Below are 15,392 nucleotides of genomic sequence, written 5' to 3' on the forward strand. Positions count from 1 at the left end.
CCACCCAGCTAAGTAAGAAAATCAGGGATGGCATGAAATTGGGGATAATAGACCTCATGAAATAGAGGGTAATAGAAGTGGTTAGATGGTGGCCTGAATTTGCCAAGTGCCTCATCCCCTGCCAAGGTCAGAAGCCAGGCCCTTTAGAGCACCTGCCAGGGTGCCAAGAGGCTTGAAAAAATTATTTGGAATTTCAAGACCAGCCAGTCTGCCTCCACTTCAGCCACTGCCTGGCTTTTCCTTGTTCTGTCCAGGGTTTGGTATCTCAAAAACAAGGTCAAGCTATCAACTGGTACCACAAAATATGACCACTCTTCTGAGGGTGGTCATAATAAATAGCCGCATTCTACAGAGGTTAGGGCTGATCTGGCCAGCCACCATGGCTAGTAGCAAAAAGAAAGAAGGAAAGAAAGAAAGAAAGAAAGAAAGAAAGAAAGAAAGAAAGAAAGAAAGAAAGAAAGAAAGAAAGAAAGAAAGAAAGAAAGAAAGAAAGAAAGAAAAAGAAAAATAAAGAAAAGAAAGAAGGAAAGATAGTTCAATCTGTAACTCCCCATTGCCATTTTTTCCTGTGAACAAATTTCGAGCAGCTTTTTGGATTTTGGTCACCAGATAACAGCTGAGCAGTTCTCTTCTTGAGCCAAGTTGAACCCAATTCCCAGAACTAGGAAGCTTTGGGGTCAAAGAAGGATTTCTCCCCTGCTGTGCCCTCACCACGGGAGGGAGGAATCGGGACGGATACCAAGTGCTAAACAGGAATAAATGAGAGAATTTCCACAAGGGGATTGTTTATTCCTCTCCTTAGCTCCTGGTCTCTTTCTTAGACTTACTCACTTAATCCTATCATAAATAATTAATAACTCAACAAATTACAGTTGATTGAGGACTCCCTGCATATGGCGCCTGGAAGAACACTGTTCACAAGGAAGGGTGGGTTCGACTTTCAGGTCCAGCCAACCTCCTATTACTGTCTTGTTCCCTAACAAGGCAGTGGTCCCGGTAGATAGGGACGAGAGGAGAAAGAGGAGAATGGGGTGGCAGCTAAATGGGAAAGAGGGACTCAGATGAGGTAGTTCTCACTTTCTACAAAAGGTCTTCAGGCCAAGGTGACAGCCTGAAGTCTTGGGTCCAGGGCCAAGAGAAAATTTAATTGTCCTCCTCTCTAAGGGCATCACTGAAGCCTATGAAAAGGGTTTTCAATTATTAGCCATTGGTGCCCAGGGCTTATGCCCTCACCCTATGGGACACTTTGGGGAGGGGGCACACAGTGACCGGGAATGACTCAGGGATGGTAAGTTCTCCTCTATGGTTACTGAGTGACCTGAATACACTCATAGCCAGAGAAGAAATTGTTCTCTATCATTAAATTACCACAGGAAAATGATCAAAAGATGGAAAAATTTAACGAGAATTCTGTTTTCTTACATAACTAGTCAGTTGGTCACATCCAAAATCAAGACTTCTATTCTAGGGCTAGAGCAACAATACATGTGCAGGGCGCTTGCCATGCACGTGGCCAGGCTGGGTTTGATTCCTTGTACCCCATATGGGCCCCTGGGCCCCCCAGGAGTGGTTTCTGAGTGCAGACTTGGAAGTAAACCATGAACACTGCTGAAGGTTGCCTCCAAACAAAAACAAAATATAAAAATTTTTTTAAGTGACTTTTTTTTGCATTTGTCACTGATGACGGTTTCCTATAACTTTGTTAGCAAAGTTGAAAAAACTTTAGTTTTCTGTTTTTAATCCTTCCCTGTGAAGAGATCTAAATTCTCACTGTCAGCAAAAATCAGTCAGGAATGATTTCAGAGTACACTCATGAGATAAGTTTCTGGGATGTAAATTTACATATGGATAAGACTTCCTCAGGGATCAGAAGTTCTAAAGGTTCTGCTAAGTTCTTTGATTCCTCCTAATTCACACTTGGTTAAAATGTAAGTAGAATCATGAAGTGTCCAATAATAGAGTGAGCTTGGGATGCTAGATAAAGAGAGATACATTACATCTCACTATTTAAATAGAAATGTGACTTTTAAAAAATGATTATGTGATTAATACAGCCTATACCAAATTAACGAATGGTGATGAAAGACATTTGGTAAAAGGCCAATTTTTTCATTTTGATAGATCTGCCAGTTCTTCTTGAGAACCAAATGCCCAAACCCCACACAGAAAGCTGTTTCTTGAAGGAAAAAATAGCACTGCCCATTTTTTGATCCACTGGGAACTATACCTCCAGGCCCCAGGGGAAAAGTACATGATGGTGGTTTCATGCTCTATCAAGGTAGGAGGCATCTAAGGCCCCCCTGTCTGTTTCCCATCACTGAGCTAGGCTGTATCTCCCAACCTCCAGGTACCCACATCGAAGCACTTACTCTACTGATGGAGAAGACCATGCCCGGCTTGCCAGAACAGACCCCCATAAAGCAATGTCGGAACTGCCAATAGAAAAGATGTTCACAGATGAAGGTGATGAGGCTGAGAGCCATGGCCGCCCCCAGCATGTAGAAGACTCCAGCCATGTTGTCAATGTCCAGCTGGCTGCTCATGACCTCATTCTTCTCGTTGTGGCAAATGCCGGTGAGCCAGAGTGCTTCCAGCTCCTCCATCTCCCCTGGAGACATGGAAGAAAGGAGAACAGAGGGGAAAAGAAAAGTGGAGGAGGGGGTGTTGCCGAAAAAGAGAGAAACACAAGGAGACATAGAGAAAGACAGGGAATAGAGAATGTCAACAGTCATTTTTATTAATGCTCTTCTATATTAACTTATCAGTGCACCCAATGAAAACGTGATATCACCTGCAGTGATATAAAATTGCAGATAATATAAAAATAAGGCATTCCTCTGTACTGCATTTCCTAGCCACAGTAATTGGTAAACAAATCATCCATATGACAAATTTTATGCAGGAAACAAGGATTGACATCAGAGAAATTGGATGGATGCGGTAGCCAGTGGGTTTTCTTGAGGGAGGTGGGTCTTGGAGTGGGGAAGGGGACATGGTAAGCCGGTGAATTGCAAGTTATGTTGCATAAAAGGCACTCTGATGGCAGAAACAGCATAATCAATGGGAGGGAAGGAGGAAAATTGAGCTTGTTTAGGAAATGCCGGCAGAACAGAGGATCTCGAATAACATCAGGCAGAGGGTGGTCAGAGGAAGCTGACTGCACAATTGCTTGCGTGTGTGAGCTCAAGCTCTTGGCTTCCACGTTCATCCTCATGTCTATAAAATAAAACGGCGACTCAGAGTATTTCTCCTGAAATTGTGCAAAGCAGAGTATGTGGGGGTAGGGATAGGGGCACAGAGACATCATTAGAGAGTTGCTTGGTTTCCTAGGGACTCTTTGACTTATTGATTTCTGGTTATAAGGGGGAAATAAAATAGTAAAAGGAAATAAGGTTGAATAGAACGAAACAATCTATTGGACATGTTTCACTGACTAGATTTAGGAAGCTGGAATTCAGCTTTATCTACCTCCCTGGAAGTTGGGCATCAGAAAGGCAGAGGCCCTAGAAGCAGAGAAAATGAAAGTGACTGGAAAATCATGCGAATAAAACTGCCTGCTCCAATAGATCCTATTTGGCAAAACTTGGACTTCAATTAGCATTATCCTCAGCATTGCCAGTTTCTGTAAGTTCATCTCTGTCACAGCTTTTCTTCAGAGAAAGAGGTTCTCTGTATTGTCCTTATGTTGCAGCTACATTAAAATGAATATATTATTTATGCCAAATAAGTAAGCTCTCAGACCCAACTGTCAGGTTAACACTCCAGCTATAACTCCATCCTAATGTTAACAGAGTCTCTCTTTTACACATTTTTTTTGCTTAAACTATTTTCCCCCTACCTAGTATGATAACAAGCTTCATCCAGAGTCTGAAAACTGAAGCTAATATACTTGATAAATAATTGCAAGAAGAACAGTTTCTGAATTAAGGGGGTCAAGTGATAGTAGAAGCTTTATTCAGAGTCTGAAAACTGAAGCTGTACTCTGATCTGCCTCCTATCTCCTTCCAAAGAGCAATGATTCTGCAGACATGACCTGGAGAGAATACTGGCTTATGGTCATGGGGCCATAGCAAGAGCCAGGTTGATGTCCCATAAGTGGAATCATTTATAAGTGAGGCCAAGAGTTGGCATTCTGTACAATTCACAGAAGAGGGGTACAAGGAGCTGCTCTAAGGAAGCAACAGAGCATGTTGGCTGTAGTTTGTTGCCAGGATGCTTCTGGGGAGTGCCCTATGGCTCTTCCTCTAAGGACCCCAGCCCTGCTTCTCCCCTTGTCCAGTTGAAAGAGCAAGGAGGGAAAGGGGGAATAATGAGGACCCAAAGCTCAATGTGTCTACCCTTTCTTAGTCACTTAAAGAGCAGAGACTTGGCCTAAGTTCCATCTGTTGTAGTCATACATGAGATGATCCTCTAGAACACCTCTACTAGTCTCTCTTACCTTCCTCCTTATAAGCTTGGTCATAGCCCACAACTCCAAAACAAAGTTCATTGACCAACAACTTCAGTTACTTCCAATTTTGCCCTGCTATGGTTTGATTGATGTGCAATTAATGCATTGAATTCCTAACCTACATGGCCATGAAATGTAGCCTTATATGGAAATCAGGCGCAAGCAGTTACAATGAGTCAGGTCATCCTGAAGTAGTGTGGACCCTAATCCAGTATAACTGGCATTCTCTAAAGAGGGACACATCACACATACTTATGTTCATAGGGGGAAGTGTCAGATGAGTATGAATGATATGTCTACAAACCAAGGAATGCTATACAGATTTCCAGAAGACTCCCATAAGTCAGAGGAGAGGTATAAAATAGGTATTTACTCATGGAACGTGGATACTCATCCTCTGATCTCGGACTTATAGCCTCCAGGATCAAGTCTATATCACCAGTTTGAGTCCTGTATTAGGATCACCTTAGAATACTAACACATACCCCATATCACATACACAATATCTGTGAAATGGTTTCTTGGAATTGCAGGGCTTTGATGAATAGATAAAGAAGAAGAGCCTATGATTTGTCTGGTCATCAGTAGAAGCCAAACACGCACCTCCCCGGTATGAACTCACCATCTCCAAAGAGCTGCAGGATGGCCAGATCTATCTGACGCTTCCAACCAGAATCTTTTTGGATGGCGATTCCATAACCAGTGGAGGCAAAGACCTTCCCACTGCCAATGGTCACCAACTTGCAGCCTTCGTCTCTGCCTGCCATGTAGTTCAGCACCGCGGCATCATAGATGAAGGCATCCAGCTTCCTGTGCAAGAAAACAGCCAATACACCAAGTTCCATGGAGGTATTTTAGCAGAAAACCAGCGGGGGGACTGTGCACATGAAGCAGGAGGCCCCCGCAAGCTAAGAGAAGCATTGGTTCAAGTTGGAAGTCAGCCTGAAGCTGAGGGTAAATCCCATGCTGGTATGTGAATGGAGGTGGTTTGGGGCCGAAAGGAGGAGCTCATTTCGTCCCACTGGGAGTGAGGAGAATGTACATTGGGCCTGAAGCCAGCTCATAAACACTGTCTGAAAAGGATAAGGAGTAAAAAGAAATCAATAAAAATCATAACTGAAATAATGAAAAGGAACCACCACCATGATAACCACATAGAGCATGGCTGAGATTTATAGAACATTTTTCAGTTCTCAGTTCACTGCCATCCAGAGCGGGAATAAGAGGAGGTGTATGTTCTCACTAGGTGAGCACTGCTATTTTTGTGGTGTCAAAGGTTTCCAGACTGTGTTTTCCAGCCCAGGAGGAAGACATGAGTTGGGTGGTGGCTTGTGTTATGAGCTAATGTGTAAACATAGAAGAGGCAACATAGACAAGAACTGAGAGCTCTCAGGTACTCAAACATGCATGAACCCCACTTTCAGTACCATGCTTTACTAGGAAGGTCCAGACAGAGAAAAGGGGAAGGGCAGGAAGACATAAATTCATCTTTAAAACCATATTTCAACACATCAGAAATGAGGAAGAAGTTTAGAGAGGCATGCAGATAACAGAAAAGGTCTGAAAAAATCAAATGCCATCCTCTATGCTTTGATGAGTCAGTGAGTTTTATGTCTTATAAAGGAAAAAGTTAAGCCATCTCTGACGTAAGGCATGCATTTAAAATAGGTCCACAAGTATTTAATTAATAGCACACCCCTCAAAAACAAACAACAACAAGAGCTCTGACAGGATTTAGAAATGAACCAGTGACAAGACTGTCCAAAGTGGTTCTTTATGCAAGCACGAATCTCCCTTTTTGGAAATCTGCTGTGAATTCATGGGGACAGCAGAGCACTGTCCATGCATTGGGTGACTCTTCCAGGACTGAAGCCCCCATGGGGAGAAGGTGAAGCTGATGGTGCCAGTCTGCCTCTGACACAGCATGTCAGCTGCAAGTCCTCTTGACCCTCGAGCCTGACATCTATAATGCCAAAAGGTCTTATCCACAGCTGTGACTTCTGGAGACCAAATCAATAAAGGAGCCCCTGTGGTTGGGAATCTGTGAGCTCACAAAGGTGCAGTTTCCAGGCTCCTTTAACAAGCAAATGCTTCATTGAGGATAGAACTGGGTCCACAATTGCCAAAAAAAGGCAGAATGGAGGAGGGCCACACTTATTTTTGGCCACACCTGGTGATGCTCAGGAGTTAGTCCTTTCTCAGCACTCAGGAATTACTCCTGGCAGTGCTAGTGGAACCACATGGGATGCCGGGGATCAAACCTAGGTGGACCACATTCAAGGAAAAAACCCTACCAGCTGTACTATTGCTCCATCCCCTGGTCTACACTTCCTTATGGCTCATTCTCTTAGAACTTTTACCTTTTTATTTCTCCTGCATCCATAATACACCAGAATTATAATTTTTGTCATTAATAATCAGATCTTACTTTCACACATAACACATACATGTTATCCTTGACTCTACTCATGCTTCTCTTCAATACCTGTTTCATGGTTCCATTAAGACAAGTAGAATATATTTTTGAAAAAGAAAAGAAAAAAAAGTAAACAATGTTATAGGAGTCTCTGTCCTAGCTTGAATTATGCTGTCAAATTTAACTTAGAAATCCATAAAGAGAAATTAAATCGTCTTTGATTTAACTTTGTAAAGCACCCAAACATGCCACAGCTGATATTATGTCGAATAAACCTGAGAAATATAGCAGAGACTTTCAACTTAAAGACAGTTCTTACCCTGTTTTAAGGGAGAGCAATGCATCATCTACACCCCTCTGGTTGAACTTTCCCATGTAGGCATGCATTTCTGCATAGTTATTGCGAATATTTCTTTCTGTGCTGCCATTGGGCACAGTTCCAAAGCGAAAAGGGGGTGAGAAGTCATTTGGTCTCTGGAACTGTAGAGAGAGAGAGAGAGAGAGAGAGAGAGAGAGAGAGAGAGAGAGGAATAGAGAGAGAGAGAAGGAAAAAATGTGAAGAGGATAAGTCAGCATTAGTGGATTTTTAACAGAATGGACCCAACTGTAGTTCACCAACTACATTAGCCTTTACTCAGGAGCAGAAGTTATTATTTGAAAGTGGATGTCAGTGGGATTCAGTTTAGCATGTATTGTTGGGAAATGTCTATTTTCCCAATGTCACTTTAATTTTTACCCTGATGTGTTTCATTTATGGACAAAGCCCAATACCAGTGGTCATGGACCCAGGAGGAATGTACTCTTAGTTTAGTTACCTGTAAAAATCTGCTTCCAGTCCTTTAATTTTGGAATGAAAATACACTGACCTTGTACTATTAAGGTCGTGGATTTTGGTAAGATGGGCTACATTGATCCCTAAAAATAATTTGTTAGGTATTTTCACTGAGAAGTTGTTAAAGGACCTTCCACATGCAGTAAATGCTTATACTTTATTTGACATGAGTTATAATAAATTGTAAAATCAAACATACCATGAGTTCTTAAACAAGTTTGATAATTACAATGGTATCTCTAATGTCTGTAATCACAAAGCAAAGATCTCTTGGATTTTCACCCTGATGTCATCAGCCTTATTTCTGGGCATGGCCCTATTATGAGTTTGTGTGTTGTATCTTGAACATATAATGTATACATTTATATCTTTGTCGTCTCAAGAGGTCTGTTCTTTTAGCATAAACTCACCTTTCACTGCCGTCCAATTCATGTCCTTCATCTAAAAAAGTAAACCAAAGCAATTTCTTCAGGAAACCTGAGGTGTGTTCTTTGCTCTTTCTACCCGCAAATGATCCATCCATCCATACATGATGTTCCTGGCTTAGGTCGCTGGAATTCACACTACAAACGTGATTGCTTTTTAAATGAACTGGCAAAGTTCTGAGGTTAGTGTCTGATGCAGTCCTTCAGAATGTAAGCTCTGGATCGAGACAGGTGTGGATTGAAGAGCCATTATTTCGGTGTGACCTTGGCAGGTAGCACGCACCGTCTGCATCATCTCCTCATTTGTAAGGAGACAATAATGCTTATTTACAAGATTGCTAAGGATTAAAAGATCTGATGCAGAGAAATGCTAGGCATAGCATCTTATCAGAGTAAGTGCTCAGTAAATTTTCTTTATATTACTTTTAATTTGTGTCTAGATTCCACATGCCTTGCTAGATTTCATGCTCTCCAGACTTTTATTTTATTGGCACAACAATGGTCAGAGAGAAGAAAGACCAGTGTTTTCTTTCTAAGCCTTAATGTAGACATATATTTAAATTCTTCCTGTTTCATTATTATGCCATTTACTTTGTTTTTGTTTTTTCTTTTTGGGTCACACCTGGTGATGCACAGGGGCTACTCCTGGCTTTGCACTCAGGAATTACCCCTGGTGGTGCTCAGGGGACCATGTGGGAAGCTGGGAATCGAACCCGGGTTGGCTGCGTGCAAGGCAAACGCCCTACCCACTGTACTATTGATCCAGCCCCTACACCATTTACTTTGGAGGCACATTTAAAAATCAAATCTACCAATGTAGAAAAGCTTAATTTTTGCAGTTGTCTGCATTGAGAGTTACGCTCCTTTTCTTCACTGAAAGCTGCAGCATTTCTCAGAATAGGGGGATTTCATGGACGAGAAATGTCACCAGGAACCACAAATGACATCCTAATTGCTTTGAGTTGGCCACAGTGAAAAATGCAGTGACACTAGGCAACCTGTGATGCATCAAAAGACCCCTTTTTTTCCTGATTCACAAAGCTCCCAGCTTGTCTCGCCACATTGATTTTTCCCCATCTAGAGGTTTTGATTATTTTCAAAGGAGGTAGTTAGTTTAAATGAATAAAAACAGAATAATCGTGACAACAACAAAAAGACAAAGAACTGGAGCATAAGATGATCCACTTACGGTTAACTAGCCTAAATCTTTCACATTACAAATGAAGAGACAGAGGTCCAAAGGGGACAGTAATTTGTTCAAGGTCACACAGTGGCAGTGATGGCTAACAGTATCAAAGATCAATTGATTTAATTAATAGTACTCTTCACTGTCCCTAGAGGATAGCAAGTTTAAAGTCAAAGGGATATGCTTTATGGGAAGAGACAGATCCAGAATGCATGAAGTTTACCACTGGAGAAGGCAATCAAGAAGACATACAACCATTTAACTGGAATCTGATTTTTTTCCCTCTTCTCCTTGCTCTGTGCACAGGGGTTAGTTTCAGGCTTTACTGAGAAAGCCCCTGATGCTACAACCACACAACTGGCAAGTCAGTCAATAAACAGAAGACACAGGCTTTGGAAAATCAGCATCCTTGGGAGGAATCTTGCATAACCATTGTCCTCTATGTGGGGGAGGGGTGGGCTGTACAAGCTTAAACATTTTTAATTCCCCATCTGGCCTAGCATATCATGCTGCCTGCTAATGAAAGGACCCCTGAGACACTTCGTACCTTTACAAAGCAGAAAACTACCTCTAAGAAGGCAAAATACTAGTGAAATAGATTAAACTTTGGGCATCTCCTAAGTGAAATGACCATTTGGGTTAAGGGTGCCTATCTATAACTCTGGAAGTTATGGATCTGGCACTGGGGCCCGGATGAGAGGAGGCACGACCACTAGGATTTATCTGCCAGCTCTGGGAACAGATATTCCAGAAGCCCCATGTCGTACTCCATGATGGAGCCATGTAAACAGTGCTGCTGCTGACAGAACTTCTGGGAGGGAAGAAGTGGCAGGCTCCAGTGGACCCAACTCTTGAGGGATATGGCTGCTGACTGCTCAAGAGCTCTGCCTGTGCTGCACTAACAATTGGGCTGTTCTGAAAATACCTATTCAATGGCTTGGAACACGGGAACCCAACGGATAAATATTAGTGGGCACTATGAAATATTAGAATCTACCTGTAAGAGTCTGAGAAGGTCCTCACTGCTTTCCACGTCCAAGATAATCGGTTAGTGACACCCCCTTGCAATCTGGAAGCTGACAACCTGGCTCAGGTTTGTGATCCTTTAGTACATATGGTGAGTAAGGTGGAAAGAGGCCACCTCTGTTCCTGAGTGAAGCAATGCTGCCAAGGATGCTCAATTGCCTTGGAAATACAGTAAACTTATTTTTTTTAGAGAGAGGAAGATACTTTTTATTTTTTGCTTTTCGGAGGACTGGCAAAATTCAGACCCAGCAATGCTCAGAGGAGTTACTCCTGACTCTGTACTCAGGAATCACTCTAGGTAATGCTTGGGGGACCACATGGGATGCCAGGAATTGAACCCGGGTTGGCCATGTACAAGGCAAACCCTTACCCGCTTTACTATTGCTTTGGCCCCTACAGTAAACTTATTAAAGGAGCAATAGAATAGCCCATAGACTATTAGAATAGACTACCTAAGGGGGCTACCTGCTGGAGTTCCCAACTGGACTGGCCAGGGATTAGCAAAATCATTATTCTGATCATTTTCCTGGAAAAGCTCAGAAGACACTCTGTTTTAGGCATTGGGCCTAACCCAAGATTCTCCTTGTGGCCACATGAACCAGATGTCCACATTAGAAGATTAAAAAAGTTGACTACAGATTCCATGTACAGATATTCTCATAATAAGTTGGGGGTGAGTGAGCTCACATTTTAAATGTCATACTATGCAAGACTAGACCAAAGAGCATGAGAGTGAATGGAGAGTTTGTCTTCCCTGAATCCTGCCAATGGCAGGGTTGACTGAAAGGAAAATAGAATATTAAAATAAAAACCCATTTTAATTGGGTGGAGTGAAAACACCTCCTGGGCTTTAAATATTTGAGTGACCAACCTCTAAGATCTGTTGCCCTGTAAAGCAATCTGGGGATCCCCATCAAGGCACTCAATGCTGTGATGGTATCAGAGTCCTCTGGGTAATAGCCACTGCCCCAATTTTTATCACAAATGAACATACAATGACGCTGAGAACACTGAGCTCTATCACACCTGGGAAAGAAATCACATGCTGGAGGTTACAGGATGTGCCACCAGAACAAATAAATTGCATGGGAAGGATTCACACAGTCTTCACAGGGCTCAAGTAGGACCTGCCACAATTAGGACCCAATTGACGTGTACTATACCTAGTATGGAATTTGCACCTGGAAAAGGGGGGAGGGTGGTGGTCTCAGTCTCACAGAGCTCATGCACAGTTGTATCTGATGGTGCCACATGATGTGTACAAACAGCTATATTCAAGAACTGCAAGCCTCCTTCTCAAAGTCAAGAAACACATTGTTTTCCAAAGGTATAGCCATTTGGCCACCACCTTTATTGTCTCCATTGGTCTGGAGGACATTAAAGCATACTTAAGAGTCCTTAGCAAATCCACCCAACAAGCTTTAAATGAGAGCCAACAAAAGATGTCCTTACTGAATACTAAATGTCTCTAATGAGAAAATCTGCCCTATAAAGCGGAATGCCCTTGGACATTCTTGTTACCTTTCAAGGAGACACCTGTATCATTGTTTATCCAGACAGAATATTGCATTTCATACTTGATGTGCCTGCCTGTATGTCATCTTTGTTAGATTTCATTAAGACATGAGAAGATGCTCTGGTGGATCCAAACCCCAGCCTAGTGTGTTTCATGTGTAGGGAGTTTAGATATTGGGGCTCTTGATGGAAAGAAACGGCACTGATTTGGGGGAATTATTATCCCCTCCTGCACATGTCTATGTTGTTGCTATGGAAGCTGCCTCCAGTGATCATTCCAGCAGGAGTCATTTCCATGCCACTGAAACCTTGTGGTGACAAGTCAGGGCCCATTACAGAAACAGGGGGAGGTAGAACAAAGTACAAGAGTCTGTTGCAAGGACTGGATATCAGGTAAGGCGATCCAGAGCACATGAGCTGAGATCTGGTCCTGGAAAACTGGAAGCTCCTCATGACCTCTCCTATCAGGGAATCACAGATTTCACTTGTCTCCCCTGCTCCCAGAAGCATCCTTGACTGAGTGTTGTGTAGACCATCTGGAGATCACACATGACTGAGCCCAGTTTAGGCAAACTTTTACAATTTGACAGATGAGGGTAAAAAGCCCATTTTGTTGCCACCCAAGATGTCTCTTTACTAAGGGACTCATAAAATGGCCCCCTGCCAACATGGAGTGGTTTTCCTTTATCTTCCCTCCCTTCTTCTCTTTCTTCCAAGTATGGAAGGCAATTTCAGTTTATACTTGGGACACTCCTATGGTGACAACCCAATATTTACTAGGAATCCAAACACTTTTGATATTTGGGAAAAAGATATCTCTAAATATAAGTAAAATATAAATTATGGATAACAAAATAAAAACAAAAGAAACTCCTGAATGAGTATTTTGCCCCTTGGCTAGGAAAAAGACATCCAATATCATAACGATCAAGATACTTAAGCCCAAAGGAGACTTTCTCAAACCCCAGTGAAAGCTGAAATTATATCCAGGATAATTCTAGTAGAAATAACCATATTCTGGTTTTTCAAAAGAAAACTGACCACCCATGTCAGGTATATGCAATGCACCTTACCACACTCTGTCGATACCACCTCTTAGTATCTTTGCATCTTGAGTTATCTTTGAAATCTAGAAGCTGTTTAATGCTACCAAATAAACCAAAACTATGTTAAAGGACTTAGACTAGATCAAAGATACTTTGTCAAACACATGTTCAAAAAGGACAACAAAGTTGCAGGATTTAGATTACCTGCCTCTAAAAGTTATTATAAAATTACAGTAAACAACATGGCATGTCATTGTTATAGAGATAGTAAAGAGCCCATAAGATTAGAACAGAGGACAGGAATGATATAGCACAGCAGGTAGGATACTTGGTCCCTCAAGCACTGCTGGAATGATCCCTGAGTGTAAGCCAGGAGTAAGTCCTGAGCAACACTGGATATGACTCCACTGCTCCCACCCAAAAAACCCCCAACTGAAATAGAGTGCCTTGACATATATATGACACAAGGCCATTCAGTGGAGATAGAATAGTTTGCAACAAATGGTGCCTGGGCCATTAGATATATATACATACAGGAAAATAATTCCATTCAACACATGCTGAAATTAAAAGTGAAGATATAAAGAGCAAATTTTAAATCATAATTTTTCTAGAAGAAATTATTTATACCTTTAGGTAACAATTTCACTAATAGCACAGTAGAGCTATATAACATATATATATAACTATATAACATAGTAATTATAAATAAATTATTCTTATAAATATGTATGTAAGTAGTTAATATATAAACATATTATATACACTGTACTGGATTTCACTGAAATTAAAAACTGATCTATGAAAGACATGATTAAAATTATGAAAAGAAGAAACCTTTCTTATATATACACACACTAGATTTTATTTAAATTAAGAACTCCTATGAAAGATTCAGTTAGATTCACAGAGCTTCATTTTTCCCCTGGAATTTTTTATTTTTAATGAGTAATAATATACAGGATATATATGTATGTATATATATGAAGCTACCCAGCAGATGATTTCACAAGATTATTATCTGCTTCTATGGGGATCCTGTTACAATACCTAAAATTGCTTTTATGTTAAATAATGTTTCCTAAGATTGAAAACTTGTGTTCCCTAATTTGTTCCTTAAACTAGGCCATTCTGGCAGGCAGGGGCCAACAGGGTGAGTGCATTGGCCCAGAATTAGCCAAAAAAGAAGTGGACGTGAGCTGGCCTTTTTTCTTTGAAATTTCTTGTCCCAGCTTGGTGAGACCTGTGAGGTTTAAATAAAAGACAATTTTAAAGAAGCTGTCAGTGGTATTTGAATTTTACTAAAACTCATGGCCCTAGAGAACCATGTGTTTAGCAAGGCCTGTAGGGTAAGTGGAAAAAAATAATCTTCCAAATACTTTGATGCCTCCAATAAATGCCCTTGCAATAAAACCTACCCCCAGCTGTGAGGCATTGTATGGCATTTGTTTAACCCCAGTAGCAATCAATGCTCTCTGGATTTGGGAAGGAGCAAAATTTCATGCTGTCAAGAGCTAGAAGTCTCAAATTCTTGGAACAGAAAGGACCCTGAAAAACAATTCTTAAAAAAAAAAGCTTAAAAATACAATACACCAACATTAGATTAAAAACATCCAGTCTGCTTTTCCAGTAGGCACTTTGTTATACTTATTATAATCACCTTTGGCAAATAACAAACTTCCTCGAACCTGGCATCTTTTCCCAGAACCAACCAGCCAGATTGGAATTATAGAATTATAGATTTACAAAGGTAACCTCATTTATAAATGAATCCAAAAGAATTAAGTATTTAATTCTTAATTACAAAGGAGAATTAAGTATTTCACAAAGGAGACGATATACTTACACATAAAAACTACTAGCTACCATTAAAAAAATAGAAGACACAAGAGATAGAAAAGTCATGGCCAGGAACTGAAAGACTTTTAACATTGTTAAAAATAACCGTCCTATCCAAAGCCTTATGTTAATCCAATGCAATCCCTGTCAAAGTAATCCCAATGGCATTCTTGAAGTACTTTCAGAAATAGATGCTACTGAAGTTCGTATGGAGGTCAAAAGATCCAGAGTAGCTAGAAAATGAGAATATGAAAACAAAGAACAGGAGGTCATTATCTTCTTTACCCTCAAACTATGCTACAAAGCTACAGTGATCAGTACAGCATGGCACTGAAATAAAAGTAGGTAAGAATGGAATACAAAGTGGAATATAACGACTCAAACTAAATAGATATATTTAATGTTCAGTTACATTAATGGGCATATCTAAAACTATAAATATAGTTTAGTTAGAGAATTGTAATGTATGTATATTTAGAAATAGAGCTCATGTGAGAGAGATTAAGGACAAAGAGCATAGGAACGTCTCTTCAATAACTGGTTCTGGGAAAATTTTATGGTCACATGAAATGAATAAAACTGGATCGCTATCTAGCACCAAGCACATTAACTTCAAGTGGATTAAAGATTTGGACGTTAGTTCCATTAAATACCTGA

The 15,392-nt window shown here is 40.9% G+C and overlaps 1 protein-coding gene across 4 annotated transcripts in view; it reads right to left on the bottom strand.

Annotated features, from left to right (window-relative positions):
• The window catches only part of GRIN2B (glutamate ionotropic receptor NMDA type subunit 2B), a 485,599-nt gene that overhangs the window by 21,815 nt on the left and 448,392 nt on the right, over nucleotides 1–15,392 (bottom strand). For all 4 annotated transcript variants that reach the window (XM_055117944.1, XM_055117945.1, XM_055117946.1 and 1 more), the window contains 3 exons: nucleotides 7,186–7,346; nucleotides 5,073–5,260; nucleotides 2,370–2,608 (listed from right to left, as the gene is read on the bottom strand). In XM_055117944.1, the coding sequence (XP_054973919.1) occupies nucleotides 2,370–2,608; nucleotides 5,073–5,260; nucleotides 7,186–7,346 (588 nt within the window). The remainder of the gene's footprint in view (nucleotides 1–2,369; nucleotides 2,609–5,072; nucleotides 5,261–7,185; nucleotides 7,347–15,392) is intronic.

Source organism: Sorex araneus, chromosome 10 (genome assembly GCF_027595985.1).
Source record: "Sorex araneus isolate mSorAra2 chromosome 10, mSorAra2.pri, whole genome shotgun sequence".
Lineage (NCBI taxonomy): Eukaryota > Metazoa > Chordata > Mammalia > Eulipotyphla > Soricidae > Sorex > Sorex araneus.